The sequence below is a fragment of the Taudactylus pleione genome, unplaced genomic scaffold, assembly GCF_031769625.1.
Source record: "Taudactylus pleione unplaced genomic scaffold, aTauple2 ptg000260l, whole genome shotgun sequence".
Classification (NCBI taxonomy): Eukaryota; Metazoa; Chordata; class Amphibia; order Anura; family Myobatrachidae; genus Taudactylus; species Taudactylus pleione.
In genome coordinates this window covers 1,788,276-1,816,001 of record NW_028284662.1, presented here as the reverse complement: position 1 = coordinate 1,816,001, position 27,726 = coordinate 1,788,276, and the positions used below count along the sequence as shown (strand labels likewise).

Here is a 27,726-nt window from a genome sequence, read left to right as displayed (position 1 = left end):
AGTGAAGGTCTTGGAGCTTTGTGCGGTGGGGGGGGTGGTAAGGGTTGGGTTGATATTTCAACAATATAAGTTAAGCTTATTACCCTGTGGATCACAAGCTGTGGATGTAGGATATAACCTAAGTACCCTTCTAGTAAGTATCTAAAAGGTTTCAAAATAAATATCAAAGATATTTAATGCATCGATAAGTTGTATTTGCCCCTTAACCAGAGTTATACTATTGCGGCTCCTCACTAATTACATGTATGGAATCGGTTATCCAGAGGCCAGTTATCAAAAATTTCTGTGAACCTAAAAATTAAAAAGCAAAGAAATGGCGACGATTTCACAATTATTCCACACACGATGACGGAGCATTTTCACTTACAATAGCAAGAAGAACTGCTAAATAATTTATTAAGAATGAGAACATCAAGAATAATTTTTCAATATTTCAGGTATTTTAGTTAGTACTCCAACTTAAAAAGAAATTTTAGATATAGTACTAAAAATTAAAGACATTTAAAAACCCCACTATAGAACAATTGTTACTTGATACTAAAGTACTATAATATATCGAACTAAAATTTTACATTTAACGGTGTTTAAAGTAAATATACAAGTCATTGTTTTATTTTTTGTCTTTCAGGAATCTTATGTTACATAACTAAAGGTTCTCATGCTTATCTCGAAGCAAAAAAAAAAAAAAAGTAATTACTAGTACATAGAAACACATTTAACCAAGTTAATCCAACTAAGGTTACTATAGCTCTGTTCAATTCAAAAATGTGAAGGAATATTGGCAATACAAATATACTAAATAGGCATCAGCTTGGTTGTTAATTTGATTCATGGACGGTCTATATATTTATACAACTAGAGACAAGTTCAATTAGTCTGTATCTGAAGGAAACAGAAAATGTGACTGTGATAAATTATTATACTGAAAGAGTGGCTCAATCATTTCCTGCAATGGAACAGGCTCTGGATGATGGCCCAACCACCGGTGGACCTGCTGTAAAGTGTTCAAATTGGTCATGGCATTTAGCTCACACATAGTGAGCCTGAGTGATATTACTATTACTGCAAACAAAATATACTATTGCAAGAAACACCAAGACATTACAAGACAGCAAACCTGGCAGCAGAAAAAGAACATTATTCTGTAAGGCTATATGCCTGAGTGTAATTGTTACAATTTCTCAGTTCGGGCGCCCATTAGTATTTATTGCGCCTAAAAGCACCAGGTTTAGCCACGTAAAGCGACTAACCCATCTAAACAAGTGGTTAGGGTGCCCAAAACAACGGACTTCGTACACATTTTTTCTTACACCACAGAAGGCTGAGAAAAGAAATGTCCCCTTGTGGCTTTAGGCATCCGTCGGGAGCGCAATCGTATAGACACAGAGCAGGTGGCATCCAAAACAATTGAATTACCCCCAAAAAGCTGAAAAGGGACACTGAAAAACTCTTTAATTGGTTTTCAGAAATGAACTTTTCACAAAACTGAACAGTCCGTTCCAACAAGTTTATTTTAAACGATGAATAAAAACATTGAAAAATTTGTTTCCAAAAGAGAGAGAATGGAGGCTTATTACCAGATACTTGTATCCCATATGAATGTGGGTGCTAACAAAGATAGAAGCTCCGGAACCTCACTAGAGGCTCTTGTTCATACAGCAATCTGGATTTAAACTCCACAAATCCCTTAAGTTACTCCTGTCATCTACCACCGACACATTTCGAGTCCAAGCTTTTAGTCAAGGCATATGGTGTAAGTATCTGGAAATAAGCCTCCATTCCTTTTTCTTATATTTTTTTTGAGGGACACAGACTGGTGTGTAATTTTATTTTACGGCACAGTCCTGAAAGGTCGGGTTATAGGCTGGTGTTATTATTTGGTCGGGACATGGGCTAGTGGAATAGCATATGGGGCCACAGCTGTGTTATATAATATTTTAGACAAGGATATGCTTGCCACCATTAGCCATGATGTTGATAACGGCCATACTTCTAATGGTGCATATCCACTACATGATATAAATGGACGATTGAACGATAACGACGTTATCGTTCAATCGTTCATTAATCGTGCAGTGAATATGCTGGCAACGCTGCCGCTGGTCGCTGTCGGCATCTGAACATACTGCCTAACTTGAGGATATCTTCAGGATGTGCATGTTCGGGGATGAGGGAGGGTGCCTGCACTGAACAACATTCAGTGTGGGCACAATACCCACTGCACAGTATAATGAACAATTGAACTATAACGAGGTCATTATCATACAGTTGTTCATTAGTCATGTAGTGAGTATGCACCTTTACAATGTTTGGTTCCCAAATAAACACAATTGCTGGTCCCTTACACACAAAATATATGGAAAACATGCCTTATATGCAATATGTAAGCGATACAAGAGATCTGTCCCACTGGAACCAGCACATCTGCAAGCACTTGCGGCTGAGCAGAAGGCCAATATTTGTCAAAGCAAGGCTTCAATTCTCATGTTAATTTGATAAATTAAAAGTTATAAAGCCCCTCCTTAAATTTAATCACACATCCAATTCCTGAAACTGAAATGCACATTAGAAGAGAAAGAGAAATTGAAAAGCTTTAACACAATTGTTTATAACACACAAAAGCATGAGAACAAGCAGAAGCGCAAATAAATGCTGTTCTGATCATTTTTAGTCCCCCTCCCATCTCCGTACCTGGAATAGCACAAACCTCCCCAGGTTCCATTGTGTCTGCTGCTCATGGATAAAGAGCATGTTCAGTGTACCTCACACAAGAGTCAGCAATGCACATCTAAATAATCTACATGTTATACTTACAGTGAGCTGGAGCATTCTCCACAGAGACTGCTTCAAAAGGAATTAAAAAGATGGCAGTCATTTTAGAATGATGTATCTATACACAAACTTAGCTACTTAAAGCAAATTCCAAAATGTTAAAAAGTTGAACTATAAATGTATATGTTAATGAACCATACCTATGCTATAGCACAAATAATTCATGCTTTATCAAATGGTTTAAACGCACAAAGAAAGTATTCCCTTAAAGAAAGTGTGTTATAATCTATACATACTATAAACCAAATCATCCAGAATAACCGTACATTATTCTGTAATCTGTGTGTAAATTTTTATATTTCCTAAAAAGTTCCTTGCATTACCCACCCGCTTCAGTGTCCGTTAAATGGTGCATGAACATATTTGTTTCCCTTACTACAAATCACTAGTCTACTAAGACATTAGCAACACTATTGACTACTTTATTTACAGCTATTGCATTCTAAAAGGAACATTTTACTACTTAGAGCAGTCTATTGGGGCTTGTAGGACAAATGCACTGCTAAAATACTTGGAAAACTTTGGTACTATGATTATTCAACAGCCTTGTTTATCATACTAGTCCCATTAGGCTACAGTGGATGTACAACATAACACCACTTGTATGAATCTGCAGAAGTGAGACATGCTATTTTGGCTAAACAATGGAAGTTTATTTAAAACTAAATTAGTGGTTGCATAAGGATTATAAAAAGATCCAGGATACATTTGTATTTATTCATGTCCTGGAGATCTAAAATGGTCATCTGTAACTGTGGGGGAATTAGTTAAAGATAAAGTTGCAGGCAAAAGGCCAAACTACTATATGCCCAGAATATACAGGATTTACATTGCCTCCACTATGTCTATTACATCAATGTACAAACAGGACATGTTTAAAATGCATTACGCCTCACCAAATCTTGTTTTGATGCCCATTTTGGTGGAGGTCTGCAAAAATATCCTCACCAAAAAACAAAAACAAACCCTTGATATGGGTATAGGCATGCAATCTGTAGAAAGCAGGATGAATTAAGAAAGTATATTGAGAAAAGCTAAGGGCCATTTTCAAGACGCTACATGAATAAAATAAGAGTTTGCCATTTGATATACGTACAGTCAACGTCTACATCTGAAATAGGTTGGTATTGGAAGTCTCTGTTCCACAAATATGGGGAACAGAGACTTCCAGTACCAACCTATTTCAGATGTAGACGTTGACTGTACGTATATCAAAAATGAAAACTCAATGTTTACAGTGTTCTCTGGTGGGGATAGTAGTCTAAATAAAACATAAGATGCTCAAAAAGAAGGTCTTCTAATTCTGCCCATCCACTAGGCGATAATACCTAGCGATGGAGCGATAACGACGGTCGTTATCGCTCCATCACTTTGTAATCGCCCGCAAATCGGGCAGTAAAAGGTTGAAAACGACCAGCGATGCGCGCGCTGGTCGTTTTTAACATCAATCATTGCCCGAACATGACGGTCAACCTGACGACCGCCGTCAGGTTGCCATGTTCGGGGATGATTGATCTGCATACACTGAACGTCTGAACGTTCAGTGTATGCAATTCACCCCCCGCGGGAGACGACGGCGTTGTAATTGTGCAGTCGTCCCCCACATCGTTAAATGGATGGGCAGCATTAATCACCAAGACATCTCAAAAGAGTATCATCTTTAAAATACACTCCATATCCACTGACCATTTTGGCGATTGTGACCTAGAAACTCAGTAATCTGTTCAAATAGAATTTATTGCTGTGATCACTCTAGCAAGTGGATAAGAGGGTTATTTGGCACTTTGAGAAAAGTGTACAAAAGCAGGCACCATTGGGGTAATCCTGCCAAGGTTAGGACTTAGTTACAAAAATTATGAATTCCTCCTGTACAGGCAATGGCAAGTAATGGCATGGGACCTTTATAGCTAGTTCAGTATTGTGTCTCAAAATGAAAATTTCAGTGACACATGACAAATAAGATGGCTTGTCTCCACTCCTCGAGATCAGTCAGTATGGATTTAGTAGTGCATATAAGTCTCACATGTACAACTAATATTCTTCTGCTCCTTCATCTTAATTTAGCCTTTGAACATGTAAAATATAACCTTGTAAAGGAGGTATAGTAGTCTGTCAAAAGAAAATGTGGAAAGCTTTAAAACATGGACTATACATTTTTTTCAAGCAAGAATTGAATTTGGGAAACGGATTGGGGTGTTATCAATCATTCATTAATAATAAAAAGGTCTGGAAACATTGGGATTTATTGCAAACTCTAGAGCACAAGGACAATTCAGAAGAGCAAGGTAAAGGTTGTATTGAAGGACTCTGCTTGAGAGATGCATTGTTAACCAGGATTCCGGGGTGCTTGTATGGGAATCAGTAAGCTAATTAGTCACAGCTGTGCGTGTACTCCCTATGGACCAGAAAGGTCCTTACAAACACACATGAATAGTTGAAGCTGTGTTTATTCATCACAGAGATGAATTGGCTATCCTAATGTAGTTATGCGAGAACCTTCATGTTGAGCCTGCATGACATGTGCATTCCCCATATTTCTAAGACAAAGATCTACAGGGGAAAGAAAAAATGATTGAAATTGTTTTCTTTAATCAAAGTAACTTGATGTAAATTTCTTTATTTAATTATATTTTAATATTGTGGCACTCTCCTATAAAAATACAGTAGTGGCAAATTCTACAGTGTAGGTAGATACATCAAAGGGATTTTACATTGCTATATAGCTGTTTGTCTTGTAATCCTGCAGATTTTTAAGCAATGATATAAATTTATAAGTTTGGGAGCTGAATATAAAATGTACTGTAAGCAGCAACAGCACTCCCAAATAGTGACTGCAAATAACTTGGTTCAGCAGCACTTACAAAAGGAAAGAAAGCATACAAACTATTGTTAAAAAAAAAAAAAAAAAAAAACCTGTACATTTGAGTTCTTTTCCAAGACAATGAACACTTACAGAATCGCCAAAGTAAACAGATATATAGAAACACCAGAAAAAAAGGCAAAATAACCAGAAGTGTACAAAAGACATTAAGAGCCATTTACAAACATGCAAAAGTGCAATCCCACAATGCAAATGGTATACTGTGACATCACATGCCTACTTTGAAGCAAATGCACTTGTTTTTATGGGTAAGCGCATGGATCTGCAGACCATGATGGCTGCACCTGCATAAGATGGCACAATCTAATGGTAAGAGAAGGCTAGGTCAGGGGAATTTGGTGGAAACATTTGATTTTATTTTTGCAGGACTATTAAAATGAGTGAGCAGGGTTACATTTAGAGATGCTACATTTTTGTTGTAATTATACTCCACAGAACAATTGACATTTCATTTGTTTCACTGTGCTAGCTTTCCTCCCTGACTGGGATAAGAGAATGGTTTTATTTGTGTTTCTCTGCATATTTTTCTGTATCTATGCTTTTTATACAATTATGCACTCAAAATAAAAGTTTGAATAGAAGTCCCGTATCTCAAACAAACATTTGGTGCTGTGGTGCCAAGAGTCTCAAAGCATTGGTTTGTTCATAAAAAGAACATACTTCTTCATATATGGCATTCCTGACTACAGGAATATATATAAAAAAAATACTTTAAGACCCGAACTGGGATCTTAGTTTAGTTTTAGCAAATCATTTAAATGCATTGTTATTTTCAAGGAGATATCATCTTTAATGTGTTAAAACCTACTATATTTTAAGTACTTGCTAACCTGGCAGAAGCTAAACTGTTCGGACCTGAGCTTTTGGCATCACCATAAAGTATGGAAGACTAGTGGACTGCTAACATACGAATAACAGGATTAATGTACAATTTGACAGCACACCAGTGGTCTGGCGTTCAAATCACTTCAGGTGCAATGGAGGCCTAAGCAACATGATTGAGTATATGCAGCCTCATAATGGTCATCTTCCAAAACACTCTAGAAAGGTTTGAACAATTTCAATCAGATTATTTTCTAGCACTATAGTTTCTTCCCTGGGGCTTGCTGGGCTATCAGGCCAGTTGCCCAATACTGCATTATGTTGAGCTAGCATATCGCAAGTCTGTTTTGCAATGACTGTTTTACCTAGAGACTATTTTCTGTGACCCATTACATCATCATCTTACAAAGAGCCACTGCCACTATTATTACACGATAAAACTCTCATAAGACCACAAGGAGTATGGCATAGTCGAATATAGGGACTCTGGGGTTTACTTTGACGTAACTGGAACATGGTCAGGCTAAAATGAATCAAAAATAATGGAGAGAAACAAAACTCCAGTGATTGCTCAAAATAAACAAAAGCCAATTAAAAAAAATAAATAAAATCTACATATTCATCCTCTGTAATACACAATTGAGCAAAGAAACGTTTTTCTGGCCTTTAGGACTTGTACACAGAGGCATTCATTGTATGCATTTAACGTGTGTTCTTAAAGCCTAATGAATGCACTTTAGTACCAATAATAAAAAATAAATATATGGCACAAATAGATCTGAGCAGATCTAGATTCTGACAAGTACTCGCTTAGCTTCAATTTCCACTCTGCCTGCAGTGAAGTGTAATGCTCAGTACAATATAAATAGGGTCCCATGAAGTACACTAAGGTGCAGGGAAGCTTTGAGAACACGATTCAAATGCTCTGTTAAAAGGGAGGACAGATGAAAAGGTTGTCTATGCTTTTAACAGGTGGGTTTTTTCAGGCTGATGTGTATGAGCCCTTAAGGAACCAAAAGAATAACGGATACATTGTTTATCTAGTCTAGCATTTGACATCTAAAACACTGACAAAGGGGAAGTAGCAGGTGATCCATAAAACTTTGCTGCCAACATTATTACACCAGTTCCTGGTAAAACTGAAGTGCTCATGTATTTCTTTGCCTTCGTAAAAGTAGAGGAGGAGGTGTTTGAACAATAGCCATAATATTTATGGTTATATTCCAAACAATATGTAAAGCACAAGAGGGGAGAATGTAAAGCACAAGGGAAACATTAAGAATTAGACATTGTAAAAGCCACAGTCCTGCTAATAAAAAGCCTAAATGTTTCAGATCTTGTTTATTGTATGAAGGAAAATACTACAGATATCAAAATGATGCTGTCTTTACATGCAGTACTGAAAGCAGTTACTACGCTAAATGTTTAGTTGACCAGCTCATATTACTAAAGGGAATTCAGAACCAGTCAGTCAGAGAACATAAATTTATACTGACATCTAGGGAAGTTACACCAGCATCAGTTTAGTGAGGAATCAATACTTTTTTACACCTACATCTATTGTTGAGTACCGTGAAACAAAATTAATCATACAGAAACACAGGCTTATATATAAACAGGATAATGACTTATATAATCTAATTTGAAATAACTCACCATCTGCATACACACAAGAAGCATTAAAAATGTGACAAACAACAAAAGAGTAATGCAACATTAAAAATATCAAAATGTAATCACTGCCAGAAAGAAAATAAAAACTAGAAAAAAAAAAAAAAAAAAAAAAGAAAACAAACAAAAACACTGCAATTCAATAACTAACAGTGAATACAAACACATTAGCATTTTGTTTCTTCAAATATTTTTAAAGTCTTTGATGCTAAATCCTCTCAATGTTGCAGAATAACAAAATATTGAGATAACCGAGTTAACTGAGTGACAGTAGTGGTTTTCACAAAAATAGAGCACAATCAGCTCCACAAAAATTTCTAAAAATAATGTATTACCAAAAAAGCTAAACAAATAACATTATAAAATGAAGCCCTTGATATATTAGTAACAGCATGGCATTGGTGCTACTTTAGGGTATAAAATCATAGTGACAACATTCGCCAGTGTTTCAAACTCAACTCATAGGAGAAAGCTTAAAATAATAGACATCACAGCAGTTTCCACAAGTGCCTAAAGCAGAGGTTCCAAAACGCGGTCCTCAAGGCTCTCCAACAGGTCAGGTTTTGAAGATATCCATGGTTAAGCACAGGTGGTTAAATCAAACTGACTGAGGTACTAATTAAATCACCTGTGCTCAACCATGGATATCTCTAAAGCTGCATACACACACAACGATTTTTTGAACGATTATCGTTAAACGATATTGTTTAACGATAATCGTTTGAAAAAATCATTCACTTTCTGAGTCAAATGATGAACGACTATCGTTCATGCGCATTCACGTTTATAGTTTGTAGTTTAGTCAGACTTGTCAACTCAACGATTTTCAGTAAGGGACTATGCAAAAATAGTTTGTAGTTCTAAAAAATTGTTCATTACATTTAAATGAACATAGTAAATGAACAACTTTAGTAAACGATTTTGGTTAATTTTTTCAAGGGAGAAAATTGTTTACTAAAATAGTTTATTAACTAAATCGTTGTGTGTGTATGCAGCTTAAGACCTGAACTGTTGGGGAGCCTTGAGGACCATAATTGGGAACCTCTGGCCTAAAGGATCACAGTAACCACTTATTTGATTTTTGTCCAACTTGTGTCTGTGAAAACTGCTATCTTATAATGGAGTTTGACTAAAGCTACCCATACACCAGACCAACTTTCCTCCAATTGGTTGGTTGGAATGAAAATCTGGTAATGTATGAGAGGAAATGACAATCAGCCATTTGTTCCCAAACACTGGAAAACAGACGAAAGGTGTTGTTCATACAAGTTTTTTTAAATCAAACATTTAACCAACATTCCTGAATGATCTTTTTTTCATGTTTTCTGGTGTTTTGGAGCAAATGGCTGATTGTCATTTGCTCCTATGCATTACTGAATTTTCATTCCAACCAACTAGTTGGAGGAAAGTTGGTCTGGTGTATTGGCCAGCTTTAACACAAGCACGTTTTCCAGTGAGCACAGTGCAACTCAGCTCTGGCAGATGTGGAACCACACGACTACTGAAGCTGGCCATACACCAGACCAACTTTCCTCCAACTAGTTGGTTGGAATGAAAATCCAGTAATGTATGGGAGCAAATGACAAAGGTCATTCAGGAAAGTTGGTTAAGTCTGTTTGAACGAAAGCTGTTGTTCAGACAAGTTCTTTTTCAAATCAAACAGATTTAACCAACTTTCCTGAATTACCTTTTTCGTGTTTTCTGGTGTTTGGGAGCAACTGGATTTTCATTCCGACTAGTTGGATGGTTGGAGGAAAGTTGGTCTGCTGTATGGCCAGCTTTAGACAGTGTTTTGAAGAGAGAAAGGCTTAATAATAAAATATGACTATATTAGCTAGTTGTAACCAAACAATAACCATTCTGATCTTATACCAAAATAGCCAGTAGAGAACCTGTTTTCCCTGCGTACATTTAGTTTGTCACAGAAAATGCAGAGAAAAGTACCCAGCAGAACAAAATGAGAGAAGACTAATAACTTGGCATGTAGATTTCTTTTTTAGGGCAAAACTAAAGTGAGCATTATAAACTCTGCTATGTTCCTACATAGAGAAGATAGCAATAAATGGCAGGTAATTTAAAAGAAACTTACACTATACTTAGGCCGTATTCAATTGGAGCCGAGTCGTGTTAACTTAACGCGGCCCGGACTTAACGCCGACTTCACCTGTTTTGTAGGCGTTAAAGTATCACGCGTGTGCACGCTTTACCCCGTATTCAATTTGAAAGTACGCGTAAACAGCACCAGGCGATACTGTAACAAGCGGAAAGTACTGTCATTTTTGGGGAAATCAGCCTGTCACCCCCCAAATGATGCTCTGACATGGGGGTTCACTATGGTACCCCCCCGATTTGGCTTGCTGAAGGTATTTGGTGTTTTTAAATGGGCTCAATAGCTGCTAAATAGCGTTTTTCTATACCTGATGCAGAATAGTATTTAGGAGTATTTTTTCCAGAAAATAACTTATCCCAGCAAATTTGGGGTACTTGAAAATGGGGGTCAGCATATTTAAAAGTTGCTAAAGTGAAGCTGAAAAATCATGAAAAATCCACCTGGCACAAACACCTGCAATCAAAAAAAAACTTGGGGCATTCTTGGGGACCCTCCAGAGTCAAGTTCGCTAGTTTTTAAGTTTGTACCCCAATATTTATTTTTTCGCCCCCTTTTTCAAAGTAAATTTTTGGGGTGTCCTTAAGTTTTTTGTTTTTTTTTGACACAGATTACCTTTGGGGGACTGTCTGAAGGGTGCACAGGGGTTCCCGAAACTTTGCACCCCAAAACCCCAATTCTACACTTTTTTCCACCTGCCATTCATAGGCGACACTTTACCGCCTATTACATTGCATTGACTTTCCGCCTAGGCGGAAAGTCTTTCAAATTGAATACGGGGTAAAGCCAAAACAGGCGATAATAACGTCATCAGCGGTAACTTAACGCAGATCCAGACTTAACACTTCAAATTGAATACAGGCCTTAAGCTTTTTTTAAAGCTTTAAAAACTAAGCAATTGAATCAAATATTAGCAAGACTGTACTGTAAAGCATTGTTATTTTTATCTTTCAGGGACAAGAAGTGCTTCAGATTATTTGCACTTGAAACCTCAGAAAGTAGCAGGAGCTAACACACACACACACTTATTTATTTGAATAGGGCAGGACATTATTATCTATAGTTTGCAACATTCAGTCAACAACAGTAGTATGGCTTTTCAAGACAGAATGGCAAGTCATAATGAGAAATATACCTTTTAAAGCTATGACTTTACTTGCTGGATTCATGATTGCATTATCAGCTGAAATGGGCCTACGGATAGGATTGGTGGGGTCATTCAGGTCAATGATCACCACTTGAGCTTGCTCTCCAACCTTCTCTCTGATGCAGATGAACTTGTCAGACTCCATGGTTAGGGTGCTGAAGCCGATGTTAGCGGGGTTAATACCCAGATTTTGGAGCTGAGGGGAAAAAAAAGAAAGAAAAACATTAAGAGCCATGTGCTGGTTATCTTATTAAAGTGCTTGCCTAAAATTATGAAGGACATGAGGACCTAAACTCTTTAGTATAAACTACTACAAAGTACATAGCTACATAAATTAAATTGTTTTAGGGATGAAACCACTATAGATTTGTTACATATTAGGTAAACAAGATGGCAGGGAAAAGTGTGGGATGTCATGTCAATACTTTTATTAACTTCAAGGGGAAAAAAAAAAAAAGATACCTATCAGATTTAGGTTTAAGAACAAGTACATCCAAAAAGAAGTCATTAGAGATTTAGATTGTAAGCATTATTTTCTATACTACCAACTACCACACCCACAAATTCTGTTGTAGACCTTCTGCACTTGTATGATATTAAATGAAAGGGTGTGTCTGTTTAACATTTTCATTCATTCACCTCTCCACTGATCAGTGAAGATGCACAACTACTGTATTTTTAACATAAACCTGCAGCATACCAGATTACACAAGAAAAATGGGTCACATGCTCCTGACGTTTAAAAAGTTGTTGGATATAAACTGCACTTGGGACTGTCTGAAAATTAATAAATAATCTGTCACTCTGACCAACCATCTCCTTTATAGCTTGCCCCCAAAAAATCAATTGGTTTAGGGGAGACCAATCCCCAGGATGTCATACTGGGCCACACACTTTGGAGACTGGTCCTAACAAATGCATGTCTGATAATGCAATACAAAATTGCCTGTTAAAAATAAGAAACAGGTGAGGGAGCAAACAAAGGGTCTCAGGGAAGAACAGTAACACTTCTCTGTAAAGCCCAGCAGGGAGAATAAGCAGTCACTGTGAAGTAAGTAGTGTTTGGATATGAAAATTTGAGTGTGTGCACATATTGTATATACACACACACACACACACTATTATAATAATAATAATATATATATATATATACACACATACATACATATACATACACGGCAAAAGTTGAGAATGACACAAGTAATCACTGAAGGACAAGTAAACACTAGAGATGTGCAAGCTCAGATTAGTTTGGATTTTCCCGCCAAATTCGGATTTCTTTTTCCCGCCAAAAATTGGGTCTCAAAGAGACAAAACGTCATCTTTCATGGACAGATATTCCTGGACAAAAGTCCATGAAAGATGATGCTTTGCCTCAGACCCGATTTTTGGCGGGAAAATCAGAACTAATCCGAGCCTGCACATCCCTACTAAACACTGAAGCAGCAGTTTGCTGCTTCAGTGTTTTTAGACCTTTTTGTCAGATGTTACTATGGTATGCTGACGTAAAATTACAAGCATTTCATAAGTGTCAAAGGCTTTTATTGACAACTACATTAAGTTTATGCAGATAGTCAATATATGCAGTGTTGACCCTTCTTTTTCAAGACCTCTGCAATTCGCCCTGGCATGCTGTCAATCAACTTCTGGCCCACATACTGACCGATGGAAGCCCATTCTTACCTAATCAATGCTTGGAGTTTGTCAGAATTTGTAAGGGGGGAGGGGGGGGTCTGTCCACCCACTCCTTGAGGACTGACCACAAGTTCTCAATGGGATTAAGGTTTTGGGAGTTTCCTGGCCATGGACCCAATATTTCGATGTTTTGTTCCCCGAGCCACTTAGTTATCACTTTTGCCTTATGGCAAGGTGCTCCATCCATCATGCTGGAAAAGGCATTGTTCATCGCCAAACTGTTAGTTGTTCTTGGAGGATGTTTTGGTGCCATTCTTTATTCATGGCTCTGTTCTTAGGAAAAATTGTGAATGAGCCCACTGCCTTGGCTGAGAAGCAACCCCACACATGAATGGTCTCAGGATGCTTTGCTGTTGGCATGACACAGGACTGATGGTAGCGCTCACCTTTCCTTCTGCAGACAAGCGGTTTTTCAGATGCCCCAAACAATCTGAAAGGGGATTCAGAGAAAATAACTTTACCCAAGTCCTCAGCAGTCCAATCTCTGTACCTTTTGCAGATTATCAGTCTGTCCCTGATGTTTCCCTGGATAGAAGTGGCTTCTTTGCTGCCTTTCTTGACACCAGGCCATCCTCCAAAAGTCTTCGCCTCACTGTGCGCGAACATGCACTCACACCTGCCTGCTGCCATTCCTGAGCAAGCTCTGCACTGGTGGTGTCCCGATCCCGCAGCGGAATCAACTTTAGGAGATGGTCCTGGTGTGCTTGCTGGACGTTCTTGGGCGCCCTGAAGCCTTCTTCACAACTGTTAAACCTCTCTCCTTGATGATCCGATAAATGGTTGATTTAGGTGCAATCTTACTAGCAGCAATATCCTTGCCTGTAAAGCCCTTTTTGTGCAACGCAATGATACTGCACGTGTTTCCTTGCAGGTAACCATGGTTAACAGAGGAAGAACAATGATTTAAAGCTCCACCTTCCTTTTAAAACTTCCAGTCTGTTATTCTAACTCAATCAGAAAGACAGAGTGATCTCCAGACTTGTCCTCGTCAACACACTCACCTGTGTTAACGAGAGAATCACTGACATGTCAGCTGGTCCTTTTGTGGCAGGGCTGAAATGCAGTGGAAATGTTTTTGTGATTAAGTTCATTGTCATGGCAAAGGAGAGACTTTGCAATTAAAGGCAATTCATCTGATCACTCTTCATGACATTCTGGAGTATATGAAAATTGCTGAAGCAGCAGACTGTGAAAACCAATACTTGTGCCATTCTCAAAACTTTTGGCCATGGCTGTTTTATATAATAGCAAGAGGTCCGGCTCTCCCAATAGGCAACAAACTTACATACATACACACGCACACACATACATACCATCTATACCGGTTCTCGCGGATAAACACCATGTTTAAGGTGCGAGAACGAGCATTCTCTGACATAACAGCGCGCTGAATTGAATAGCTCCTTCACAGCGATATTCAATTCGCGTTGAATTGAATCGAGCCCTTAATTAGAAATGGAGCTTTTTACACCTTTTGCATCACGAAATTTTCAACATGCATCCAAGACTGATATTTTTCAGCAATTTTGACTACTTTAATGATACATACTTTTGTAGGTGAGCGATGTTAAATGGCTGCTTTTTGCAATTTTAATAATGGTTAAACAAATCATAGGAAGAAAGAGTTTTTCATCAAATTAAATAATTAAAGTCTTTCCAACCTTTTTGGTACAGAAAATTGTCTATAGAGTAGTTTTCAATGTTTTCATTCAAGTTTGAATAAAGTTGGTATAAACGCTTATAGCGCTCATCTGCAAGTTCAAAACTCCTCCCCCATCAATACACCACCTCCACATACCTGTCCCACATTTACCCCATTATTGAGCTTTTTAGAAAAATTCACCTGGAAACTGACATGTCTATTGGAAAAATTATGCTACTTAAGCCCCTGCCGAGGGCATGATTATTAATTGGGAAGGCTTTATCAGAGGTTCTGCACTGTCTCAACATTTTTTTCTTAAAATAAAAAATGTCCCTACCTTTTCAGGGGGGTGTGAACAAAAAAAAAAAAAAAAGATTTTGACTGAATGGCTTGGCAGCAAGATCACCGCAAGAATGGCGGTTTATTGTCATTTCAGGCTTTGAGAGAAACTTATGGTCTCCCTTACATGCACTTTTTATTTTATTTGCAAATTTGCCACTTTATACACACAATGGCCCTGCTCCCCATATTTCCTCGCCTCATATTACCCTGGAACGCTTCAAGAGGAACATTTTCGTGTTATTAATAGGGCAAATATACTGTATATCACAGAGCCTGCGGAGACATATGGTATTGGTAGAGTCAGATGAGTGTCCCAGTACAATGTTACTTTTTTTTTAATCACAATTTCTGGGATTGCGGTAACATTAGGAAATTGTGGAACAAGGTCACATTTTATTAATGTCATTTTCTCCCTGAAACTGGCAAAGGATCCTTTTGCTCTTTTAGGTTCCAACTTTGCCAACTGGAATTTAGGCCCGAAAAAGCGCTACATTGTTAAACTGCTCACTATAATTGTTACGGTGGCAAAAAGGTAATTTTACTTAACTGGACTACCCGCTCCATTCTGTTTTTACATGCTGTCAAACTGATGTTATTACAATGACTATTGTGATAGGAAGGCTACATTACCAGATATTGAAAAAGAAATTCTTAAGTTTTCACAGGAAATTGGGTGTATACGAGGGTGGTTCAATAAGTAAGGTAACAAGGCCTCTCGTGTGTGTAATGTTCTCTATTTCATTCTATTTTCCCGCCGGGCCAGAGCAGACAGACCACCCTCCCAGCCATTAGACTGCGCCTCATATCAGTCATACTGTCCTAACATCAGTTGCAAGATGGAGGGGCTGGCAGAAATGTGGTCAAACATTGAGGTGCGTAGTGCAATCAGATTTTTGGGTCTAAAGGGCACATCACCAACTGAAATTCATCGCCAACTTATTAAGGTGTAAGGTAATAACATTGTGTCACGGAAACAGGTTTGTGTTTGGTGCACTGACATTGATAATGGCAAGACAGACGTTCAAAATCAGCAGTGATCCAGCCAAGCACGTCCACCACAGATGACAATTTGAGCCGCACTGAAGTTCCGATTCAGAAAAACAGACGCATTAGAGTTAGTGATATTGCTAACGAACGGAACATCTCAGTGGGTACTGTGCACAACATTGTTCATGAGCAACTGGGGTACAGTGAAAAAAAAAAAAAAAAAAAAAGTGTTCAAGCTGGGTACTGAAGCAACTCACAGAAGTTCACAAAACCAATAGGATGGGATTTCTCTCATGCACTTGACACGGTACCATGAGGAGGGAGCGCAATTCCTGCAGTGTATTGTTACAGGCAATGAAAAATGGGTGCATCATGTGATGCTGTAGACCAGTGTTGGCTAACCTTGACACTCCAGCTGTTATGGAACTACATAACCCCGCATGCACAGCTACAGTTCTGCTATTAGGGCATGCTAAAACTGTGGCAGGGCAAGCTGGGATATATAGTTCCACAACAGCTGGAGTGTCAAGGTTAGCCAACACTGCTGTAGATGAAGCGAGCATCCATGACATGGAAACAGCATCACACCCACCGTCAAAGAAATTCAAAACAACTCCACCAGAAAAGAAGGTCATAGCAACCGTATTTTGGGACAACAAGGGCGTGCTTCTTGTTGGATTTCCTCACCAAGGGAGATACTGTGAATGCTGTCCGCTATTGTAACACATTGAGCCGGTTGCAGAGAGCAACTCGTCAAAAACAATCTGGGTTGCCTTGAACAGGCTTCGTATTGCTGCACGATAACACTCAGCCAACTGAACGGGTGAGTTGTTACGGTGCTATCATTGGGAGGTACTGGACCATCCTCCCTACAGCCCTGACCTGGCACTGAGTGATTACCATCTCTTTGGACCATTGAAGCACCTGCGTGGAAGGCCATTCGCAACAGACGGTGAAGCTCAGCAAGCCGACATCTCCTGGCTTCAGACGCTTGACAGAGATTTCTTATTTGCTAGGATAGATGCTTTGGTGCACCATTGGAACAAATGCTTAGACAAGTATGGGGACTATATGGAAAAAATCTGTACCAAGGTCATACTATAGATTGTACGAGTTTAAATTAATTTTCGCAATGAGGTCTTGTTACCTTATTTATTAAACCACCCTCGTATATCACCCATTCGGACATCGCAACTCAGGCACACACATATACATATACACACATATTTGATTTGAATCCACTGAATGGTTTCTATATCGTCAGTTAGACATTTCCTCACAATAGACTGATTTTGCGGCTGTGTTTCCAGGTGGCTTGTGGTAGGTCTTCTAAAAACACCTCTAAGCTCTGATTGTTTGTTTTTGACACGAGAAGTTGGCACTGGTAAATACACAGATTGGTTGCCTACTTATTTTCTGTTATCACATCTCCTTGCCTCCCATTTACTCTTTCCTTATCCCCCCCTTTTTCCCTCCCCCTGTAACATATGTTTGTTACGAATGTTGATGCTTAGATTGATTTGTCTGATACATTCTCCATACAATTTGGGGGCAATTCATTACAGAAATTTAGCTTCCAAGTGCCCAGGAGCTATTCAATTAATTCCTGCAACTAGCCCAGAGACTATTTATTTCCGATTTCTGCTCACACACTCCTTATTGATGTATATTTTCCCATGTCATTTCTATATTTTTCTTAACCTTATTGAAAAATTAAAAATTATTATTTTTATTTTTTTTTAAACATTAAATTAGTGGATTTTGAAAGGTCACCAAATTTGCTAAGCAACCAAACCTTTTCCTAGAATATTTAAGTTATAGAATTTACTTGCAATGTTGAAATTACCCTCAGTTATTTTTAAAGCTGCATACTCAGACCGATTTTTTGAACGATTATCGTTAAACGATATCGTTTAACGATAATAGTTTGAAAAAATCATTAACTTTCTGAGTCAAACGATGAACACTTATCGTTCATGTTTGTAGTTCAGTCAGACTTGTCAACTGAACGATTTTCATTAAGGGAATATGCAAAAATAGTTTGTAGTTCAAAAAAAAAAATCTTTCATTACACTTTAAAAATCTGATAATCTGACAGAAAATCGTGTGTTACCTAGGGTTCTGGTCTGTGCCGTTTCCCCACCTATTTACTTAAATTTACTTTTAATCTTGGCTGGTATGGTGTTAAAAGAAATTATATATATATATATATATATATATATATATATATATATATATATTCTGGTATTTGACGTGATCTTGTTCGTCTTGTAATTTTAAATTTGTTCTGTGCTGCTATTCTTTTAAATATATGTATTTTGCTATAGATTTACCAAGAAACATTGCTAATAAATAAATAAAAAAAAATCTACAAATCTAAAGTAATAGAATTTTATGACCTTTTATCTTATGCATCATTTTGTCTCTTAATATGGTTTCTAAACTATGAAATCAGGATATTAAAAGAACGTTTATGTATTAGCAAGCTAACATACCCATAATGTCTATACTTGTATAAATGGGTTCTTCTATGAGGATAACTCCTACCAATACAATACTAGTGGAGGCAGTGGCACACCACTGACTTTTATAGAACCCAAGCAAAAGGATTGGCTTGCGGTTCCCTAAGGAAAGTTAATTGTACATACAGATAGTGACTTTACACACAGGAGCATTGCTATGGAAGCCATAGTAAGCATAACCTATGCTACAATTTATCAAACTTTACTTGCATTATCAGAGGTCAACGGAGGCAGTATTCAAAGTCGAGATAGTGCCTGTAGGCTTAAGAAAAAAAAAAAAAAAACCACAACAGTAGTGATATTTTTGGGTTGCTAAAATAAAAACACTACACCTGAATCTAGTTGAACCGTAGTATTTTTAAATACTTAAGACAATTTGTAATTATACAGGATCCACAAATAAATCATGGAATCTTGCCAACTCCTGCCACCTGTCATCCCACAGATTTGGCCATTTAATTCATGAGTGAGCTAGAGAGCAGTGGAGGATAAAAAGCAGGATCCATGCACAGCTCATAATCCATTCCAAATGGGTTACTCACAAAAGAGAAAATAAATAAATAAAAAAATATATATATTAAACAAATAAAAATGTATATATTTTTTTTTTAAAAGGAAAATCCACAGTTTTAGCTCAAGAAAGAATTAATGAAAATATGCTGACAGGGTTCAGTACACTATTTAAAAAAAAAAAAAAAGTGATCAGCTGATTCAGACACACTATGGTCTTTTGCAAGGAAGGACATAACTGCTGATCAGGCTGCATTCTTTAGCTTGAATACCCAACAACAGGATGTTAACCATTGTTCTCAACGGATTTCCCAAAGTTAAAAAAAAAAAAAAAAAAAACCTCACTTGCACTTAAAACTGGAAGTCCATAAGCTGTTAATGCAGTGTGGCTTCTGCATGCAGAGAAAATTCAGAATGAACAAGCAAGCGACTCATATTGCTTTGTGTAGTATAACGCAGTAACAGTTGACGAGAGCATGAGAACTACAAGAAGCAGAAATGCACAAAAAAAAAAACTAAAAAAAAAAAACTGTCTAATACAATAGTTCTCAAACTCGGTCCTAGGGGCCCCACAGAGTTCACATTTTCCAGATCGCTAGCATGTACTCATTTTAAAAAATCCACAAGTAGAGTAATTATTTCACTTGTCATTCTATGAGGAGACCTGGAAAACATGCACTGTTTGGGGTCCTGAGGACGAAGTTAGAGAACCTGTGGTATAATAGCCTGAAAAAATTGCCACATTGATTTAGAACCTAAACAAAGGAGCACAGTTGTTAAATAAAATTAAAATATTGTTGTTTCTTTCACTTACAAGCGCACAGTTGTCCTGGTTCTGCCTAGGATGCTCTATGGCTGCTAAATGAACATTTCGTACTAATTTTCTGGGATGGTTACTATGCAGCAAGCTTTTCTTGCTTTTTACGTTATTTATTTGGTCTGTGTCTGATGGCGGGTTTGATCTGACAGTTTATGGCCAGCATTACACACACTTGCAAATATATGACAACATGCTACACAACACTTCTGCTAATATTTACGCTAAACAATTAGAGAACCTATACTGGGTCACAAGTTATTCAATTGAAAGCTATCATAACCAGGTGGTACCACCATAGCCTCCAAAAATTATACTTAACAATAGATTGACCAATAAAGAAGGTGGTACATTTTTTTGGGGGGGAGGGGTGTTAGTGGTACTGTGAGATTTGCAGATGTTTATTTTTTTCTGCTATAGTTGTAATACATGGAATTTCTATCTAAGCTTTGCTAGGAATGACTGAATCCCATGAGAAGGTCCAAGACTAAAGGATCCAGTAAAATGAATGAAGAATTCTACAGGGTGCCATATAAACGGAGCACTAGGTCATACCACAGGTATTTACCAATGCAATACCAATCAAATATGAGATGGATCAGTCCCAAGTGCACACCGCTGTTCAGCACAATATGTTCAAGAGTTCCAGATTAATATCCCCTCCATTGGATATGTTATTGAAGGGAAAAGTGCAGAGCAACAGCTGAATAGATCAGAGATAACGCGTATACACTGTTAATGAAACATTTGAGTTCTTTAAACTGATATGAGCCTACATTACAAGTGAATATATTGCAGAACAATACTAAAGGGGTGCTACCTTTGTGGTGATTTTATAAGATGTGTTCTTTCTTTCTATCAATTGCATGATACATTGGAGTGGGATCTATTGGTGGAACACCCATCATATGTGAGGGAGTGGTCACGTGGTGCGGCACACTTTCTAATGCAACTTATATACCTTATTCAATTTTTTATTTTCCTTTCATGAACATATCCAACACAGGATATTCACCTGGAACTCTTGAACTTATTGTGCTGAACAGCGGTGTGTGCTTGGACTGATGCAACTCATACAAGCTGTAAAAAATGAAGGCTACATCGCACTCTAGGGGGCGATTCAACTCCGTGCGATGTTGAATAGTGCCGGGAATGGCTCCCGGAACTATTCAATTGACCGCACTGTTATCGACTAGAGGATTTCGGCTCGCACCCTCTCAACTTAACTAGGGCGCGTATGTAGGTTACTGCAACTAAACACCCAGCTTTAGGCGCCTGAAAACTGCATTTCCCGACTGAAGTGCAGGGTGCAATGAGTACAACTGAATAAGCTCTGGAAACTCATTCCCAGCACTATTCAACATCACACTGAATTGAATCACCCCCTAGAGGATAGATTTTCTAAAGCTTCTAAAAATTAAAAGTGGTGGCATTGCCCATAGCAACCAGATTCTTTCTATCATTTTCTAGAATGCAGTAGAGAAATTATAGACCGAATCGGACTGGTTTCTATGGGTAACACCACGTCGTCTGTTTTAGAATCATTAGTAAACCTACCCCTAAGGAAGCATTTCTCAACTGCAGTCCTCAGGGAAATCTAACACTGCATGTTTTCTATGCCTCTTTGCTGAAGGCACAGGTGTATTAATTACTAACTGATGATAAAACATCCATGGGAGGTACTAATTATTTCACTTGAGATTCTGTGAGGAGACCTGGAAATAAAATGCACTGTTAGGGTTCCCTAAGAAATGGAGTTGCTCTAAAGTATAGCAATGAGATCACACTCTCAGCTGGCTTTTTTTTTTAGTGCGCCCGACTGAGCAATTCAATTGTTGCTCTGTTTGGGCGCGATAGCAGTCGGCATTTCTGCTCACACCCTCAGGAGGGTGCAAGCAAAAATGTACGATAAACCCGTGGTTAGGATGCCCAAACAGCAGTTTGGGTGACCTAACCAGGACTTTAGATGGGTTTAACCGCTTTACACGGCTAAGACTGGTCTACTAGGGCACAATGACCGCGATAATTAATGGGCACCCAGGGCAATAGAGTTGCAACATTGGCCGCCCATTAATTATCGCAGACCACAAAACAATTGAACCGCCCCCTCAGACTCACATTTAACGCCTACAGATAAGTTTTTTTATTCCAACACTAGGAAAGGAACTTGCTCTACTTAGTATGATTAATTAAAAAAAAACAAAACAAAAAAAAAACCTAAACATCCTAAGTAGTAAGACCAAAGAAAAACATATCACGGACACTTTAAAGTGAACCAATAGGATACGCATCAAAGCACCATTTATTTATTAAGCATGATTGAGGATTTACAAGGTTTTAATTTTGAAAATTCAACCTTTCCACGGGACACTCACTATCATCTAACACACAGGACAGTGCATAAGACAGCTGGGAGAGGAGTAGCAAGATGGAGAAGACAAACTGCCTATGCTGTAGTTTTGTCATGAAGGTAGCAATTTTTTGCTCAGGAGCCATGGTCCAGCCTTTTAGATGCCATAACTAATTCCATCTTGAAAAGGTGCAGTTACAAGGATGGGTTCATAAGTGTCAACAACTCAGATCGTTACAATCTATAGGGAAAACTAATTTGATACACTAATTTGATAATTTGTGCTACATATTGCAAATTGGTTCAGCCAGATTGCTAAAGATTAAACTGTGGCAGGGCATGCTGGGATGTGTAGTTCTGCAACATCTGGGGGCTGCCTATTGCCCACTCCTAATCTAGAGAATGCATACAAACAAGTGGTATCTCTGCTGAAACTATACATGCTCCGGTGCTATTCTACAGAATCAGTTATTCGCTGTTAAGTTGTTTATCAGCCACTAACAACTGAAAACTGCATTTAACAAAAAGAAATGGATAGTTTCTTATATGTTCATAACCACAACTGCATTATACTATGCATTTAAGACTATAGAGCCTCCAATTTCTCATACGTTAACATGCGCTACCAGTTCAACAGATTGCACTAGCACGACACAATGTATTAAAGAGCGTGGAAAACACATCTATAGTATTGTTTGTTTCATGTGTCTTTTCCCAGAACAGGTTAGCAAGAGAGCGTTAAAAGACTTGCTCCGTAAACTTTATTTTGCAGATCACTTTAAGTGATCTTAAAACGCACATAGAAACTAAACCTTATTTATGTCAACAGTAGCAGGGTGCCTGTGGATGAAATCATAGAACAGCAAATAATTTCACATAGTTTTCATTACGATTTCATTAAGAGAGCATTTGTATATTCAGTGTAGAATATTACACAGTTCCAAACAGAGTCAAACCCCTTTTTCGCAGCGGCGCTGATCCGGGTTGATACCAGATCGGCGCCATTCACACTTTACATGGATGACATCTTCTTGCGCCAGAATGCGGATCTCCACCTGCTGTAAACGGGACCCGGGTCAGACCATCCGGGTTACCAGTTTACACTGCAGCTCACTCAAGCTCCTCCCACGTAAGATTTTGCTAGGTACCCAGGAAAAATTCCTGGGTGACTGGACTCGGGTGGAGCCGTTTCCACTGACAAAAATCCCGGGTTGTTTTCAAGTCAGTAGAAAAGGGGTGTTAGCGATCCATTTAGCGAATAGATCAATCAACTTTATAGGAAACATTTGGTTGTCACCCATTATCTTGCTCGATGGCTACAGCCTACTTTAGCAATGTGACATGGGTTTGCATTTAAAGTAATAATAAGCAGGTGATATTTTACAGAACTGTTAAAAGGGGTATGCCATTGACAGCTTTTGGAGGTAGAAATGCTACATATTACTGCCCAACTATTAGTTTAAAAATGCTTATTTCTTATAGAAAATGTATATTTCTATAGAAATTAAATATTACAGGTAAAGGGGTGGAAAAAAATAATGCAGAAAATCAGGAGCCAGTCAAATCAACAAGCCAGAAGTATTTATTAAAGCGCCATGGATGATAAGCATCCATTGACATCAAGACAAAAGTACACCCAACAGTTTTAATAAAAAAACCTAATACATATAAAATATGCATTTTAGTAGAATGTTTAAACAAATATACTACACAAATGAAAAGTTAGGGTGCGATGTGAGGCTAAACAGATCGTCGTTACTTACTGTTGCAAAACTTTGCTTATTTTAATGCATACCCCTATGGAGATGTGAGCTAAAATGAGCAATTCTGTGGCCACGATGTGCCGCTGTTAACAGCATTCCCACGCTATTCCAATAGCACATAGACAACACCACATTTAATTAATTTAACCAAAAACTACTTTAGCTTTTGTCAAAGTCCTTGAAATGTCTTGTTTAGTTTAGCAACAAGGTAAACCAACATTAATAAATTCTGGCCTCAAATGGTGGTCAATGAGTAAAGTATTAACATACTATAACTTAAGGGTAAATGAGTCACTTACAGAAAGACTAAAATATAGGTAATGTACATATCTCCACAACTATATTAAGCATTAGTGTGCTATGTAGACTTACATCCTAGATACCCCAGCACATAACTCAATATGAATTGGACTTCTTAACATGATCTAGCCTCCACTCTATTCAATGTAAGAAGGGGCATTATTTCAAGCTTACAATATTACACCAACTTAAAAAAATAATCAAACTGTAGAAAACTTTATATTCCAGCTACAGTAAGAATATTACAGGATAACATCAGAGCTGCAGAAAGAACACTGATTGGCTTAAAGAAGGTTTTCCACTTCAATAGATTAACTAAATCCCCTCCTTAACAGTGGCAAGTTGATATACAAGTATTTTTTTTAAGGAGTGCAGTAGTATCTCTTTCAGGTGTCACCTTCAGCACATCATTGTAAGAACAGTTGTAATAGTGATATTTTATTGCTGGGAAGCAAGAGTGTCCTAGATCAGGTTAGTTCTTCATTGAGAGAATCCATGGTGATGTCAAAGGGTTTCCATGGCAACCCCAATAAAGTAGTTTGGGGAGAAATCGCTCAAATTGAGCACTATGTTTTACTGGACCTGAATCAATAAGCTCCCTGGGCCATGCTGGAATCAGAGTGGGGCAGTAATAATCATGATTTCAGCCTTGCTGCTGCTCATGATCTGGTACAGCCTGTCAAACCATGGCTCTGTGCTAAGCAGACTGCAGATACATTATTATCCATGTGTACATATGTTGCTGGTATTGCTTCTGAGACTTTATGCAAATACAGCTACAAGTATTTCGCTAGTGTATATCCATGCGTCTGCAGGTGCAAGCACTGTAGCCAACAATGCTTGGTGCATATTTAGATGCAACCTTCGGTCTCACCATTGAAAGTTGCGCCAGCCCAATGATAGGCGCAGATTCTCTGTCACTATATGGGCTCCAATGTGAGAAATTATTCATCCGACTTTGCAACTACTTCAGCAACACTCCCATAACAGGCCCATAAGATGGACCATGCGTTTACCAAGCCACCTCCCTATCATCATCCAATACATTTTTGAGACTGTGCGTCTCAATCACAACTGCGACTGTGCACATGACCTTTGGATATATGAGCAGTAGGGAGTGAAAAAAAAAAAATAGATATATATCTATATCTCTCTCAACACCGCTCAAATGCATGTGACATCGTGTCCAACTCAGAATCAGGCCTGATAATCTCCATCAGTCGGAAAGGTATTTCACAGTAGTAAGCCCGAGACTGCTCCTCTGCAAACCCATCATTCCAGTACAATGTGCTGCTGGGAACATTCTGGTCATCTACAGTTTATTCCATCACCATTCACGTGAAAAAGGGTACACAATGACAATCAGAACACTGATAAAAAAAAAACATGATTCTACTCAAAAGCAATTTAATAACACCAATTATTTACACATTGTCTGTCCTGCTGGAAGACAACTCACATTAGACACTTATTTTCTTTAAGTGTAAAGGTATTTTGCTTAAAAAAAAAAAGGTCACAAATACAGCATTCAAAGCGCATGTACCTACAGAAGCTTTCCAGTAAGTTCAAAATGATCAGATCACCCATATATAAAAGTACCCAAGCAGACGGAACTGGTGGATACTGCTGCATGTTTCTGAAATGTGGGTTAGCTAGATCTACTGATAACACTGCATTTTCAAGTTATTTTATAAAGCTGTATGTAATACAGTAAAATACTTTGCAAAGAGTGAAGTCAACATACTAATACATAGATAACTATAATTGATTATTCAATTTAATGTGAACTATTGTCCAAAGTGGCTGATAAACATCCATTACTGGTACTACAATTCATGTGGGCGATTACCTAGTTAGAGAAGATCTTTGGCCTTTACTATATGCTCATTCATTCGTCACTGCACCCAAATTACACAATGCCTGTCAGAGCGACACTCCCTTTTGTCCATGCATGAAGTGTCCCATACACCTGCTGTATACACCTATTTAGTAACACGCAAGTATCTCTTCCGCCTTCAGTTTATGACCTAAGCAATGAAAGTGCTTTCGGCCTGCAGATAGCACTCAGGGAGATCAGTGCAAAAATATACATGAATAAAAAATGTATTTATACAGCAGAGGTCAAGGTTACTCATTAACCTCCAGCAGGGATTAGATTACCATTTATAACAGGTTTTGTAGGTTTTATTCAAAAGTCACCAGGACTTTAGTACCTGGAGGGCACAGCTCCCCTATCCACATGCCGGCAGGTGACATGGCTGCTCGGGCCTGAGGTCACACGGCGGGGGGACAGGGTGACATGTATGTGGTGACGGGGGCTGATGGGGTGAGGAAGAGTTGATGAATGGAAAACGGATACGAGGTTAATTCATTCTCTCGGCCTACTGCCCCTGTCCAGCACAGGGGAGATGCAATGACAGATTACAGCCGGCAACCTGCCCCTCTCCGACCGACCGTCCCCCCCACTAGCGGCAGCCTGTCCCCCGGTACCTGCAGGTGCTCCTGGAAGCGGATGGGTAGTATCTGGGCCATGGCGGTTACTGCTGTTGCTGCCGTCTCTCTCTCTCTCCCTTCTACCGGTCTATGGCCTCTCGCCGGCTGTCTCTCTCGCTCGCTCAGGGGACTATGGACAGATGAATTGCTCTCCTGGCTGTGCGTCTTCCGGCTGCTGGGGCTGTCTCTCGGGCAGGAGCCGCAATGGCGGAAACGGGGAAGCTGCCTCTGCAATCCGGAACGACAGCTTCACCCTCACTCTGCGCCCCGCCTCCTCCGCGCGCACGGATACCGCCCGTCCTCCGCCCTCCCTCTCGAACCCTCAACGCCCGGCGGAAGGATTCCACTGTACGACCGAGACTATTTGGTGCCCACGCTATATCACTAGTAGGAACTGCTATGTCCTGGCCGCCGGGCGATGAAGTGATGTAGGGCCTAATCAGATGGGAAGCCCCAGGCTCGGCGTTAGGTGGCTGATGTGTGGGTGTTTATGCACAGCATCCGGGTTTATTCTCCCTTTTTTTTCCAATTTTGCCACATCATGCGACTCGCTGCCGTGACGTCATTTCCGGAAATTCTGTACTTTGGCTTTATGGTCACATGACGGCGGCGGTGGCTGCTGAGCTGAGCCTGTCACTGCTAACTCTGCTGCTGGTGTCGCTGGGCACACTCACTTCACTCTCATACTCACACATGCCTTATACTAGTGCCACTCAGGCCGCCCTACACGTTGACTGTGGCCCTATCAACCTAGATAACCACCACACTACCTAATTTCCATTGACGTTTCCAGGTTTTTTTTCCTTCAAAACGGTACTATGCAATTAAACTTAGTCTGTCTAATG

At 38.8% G+C, this 27,726-nt stretch overlaps 1 protein-coding gene across 2 annotated transcripts in view; it reads right to left on the bottom strand.

Moving 5' to 3' along the window:
* Window positions 1–27,399, bottom strand: part of CLTC (clathrin heavy chain) — an 81,165-nt gene extending 53,766 nt beyond the window's left edge. Inside the window, exons 1-2 of one of the 2 annotated variants that reach the window (XM_088481039.1) lie at window positions 26,879–27,399; window positions 11,449–11,656 (exon numbers count right to left, since the gene is read on the bottom strand). In XM_088481039.1, the coding sequence (XP_088337165.1) occupies window positions 11,449–11,656; window positions 26,879–26,920 (250 nt within the window). In that variant the 5' untranslated portion in view covers window positions 26,921–27,399. The remainder of the gene's footprint in view (window positions 1–11,448; window positions 11,657–26,878) is intronic. The other variant, XM_088481040.1, reaches the window with a different exon arrangement.
* Between the last annotated feature and the right edge of the window lie 327 nt (window positions 27,400–27,726).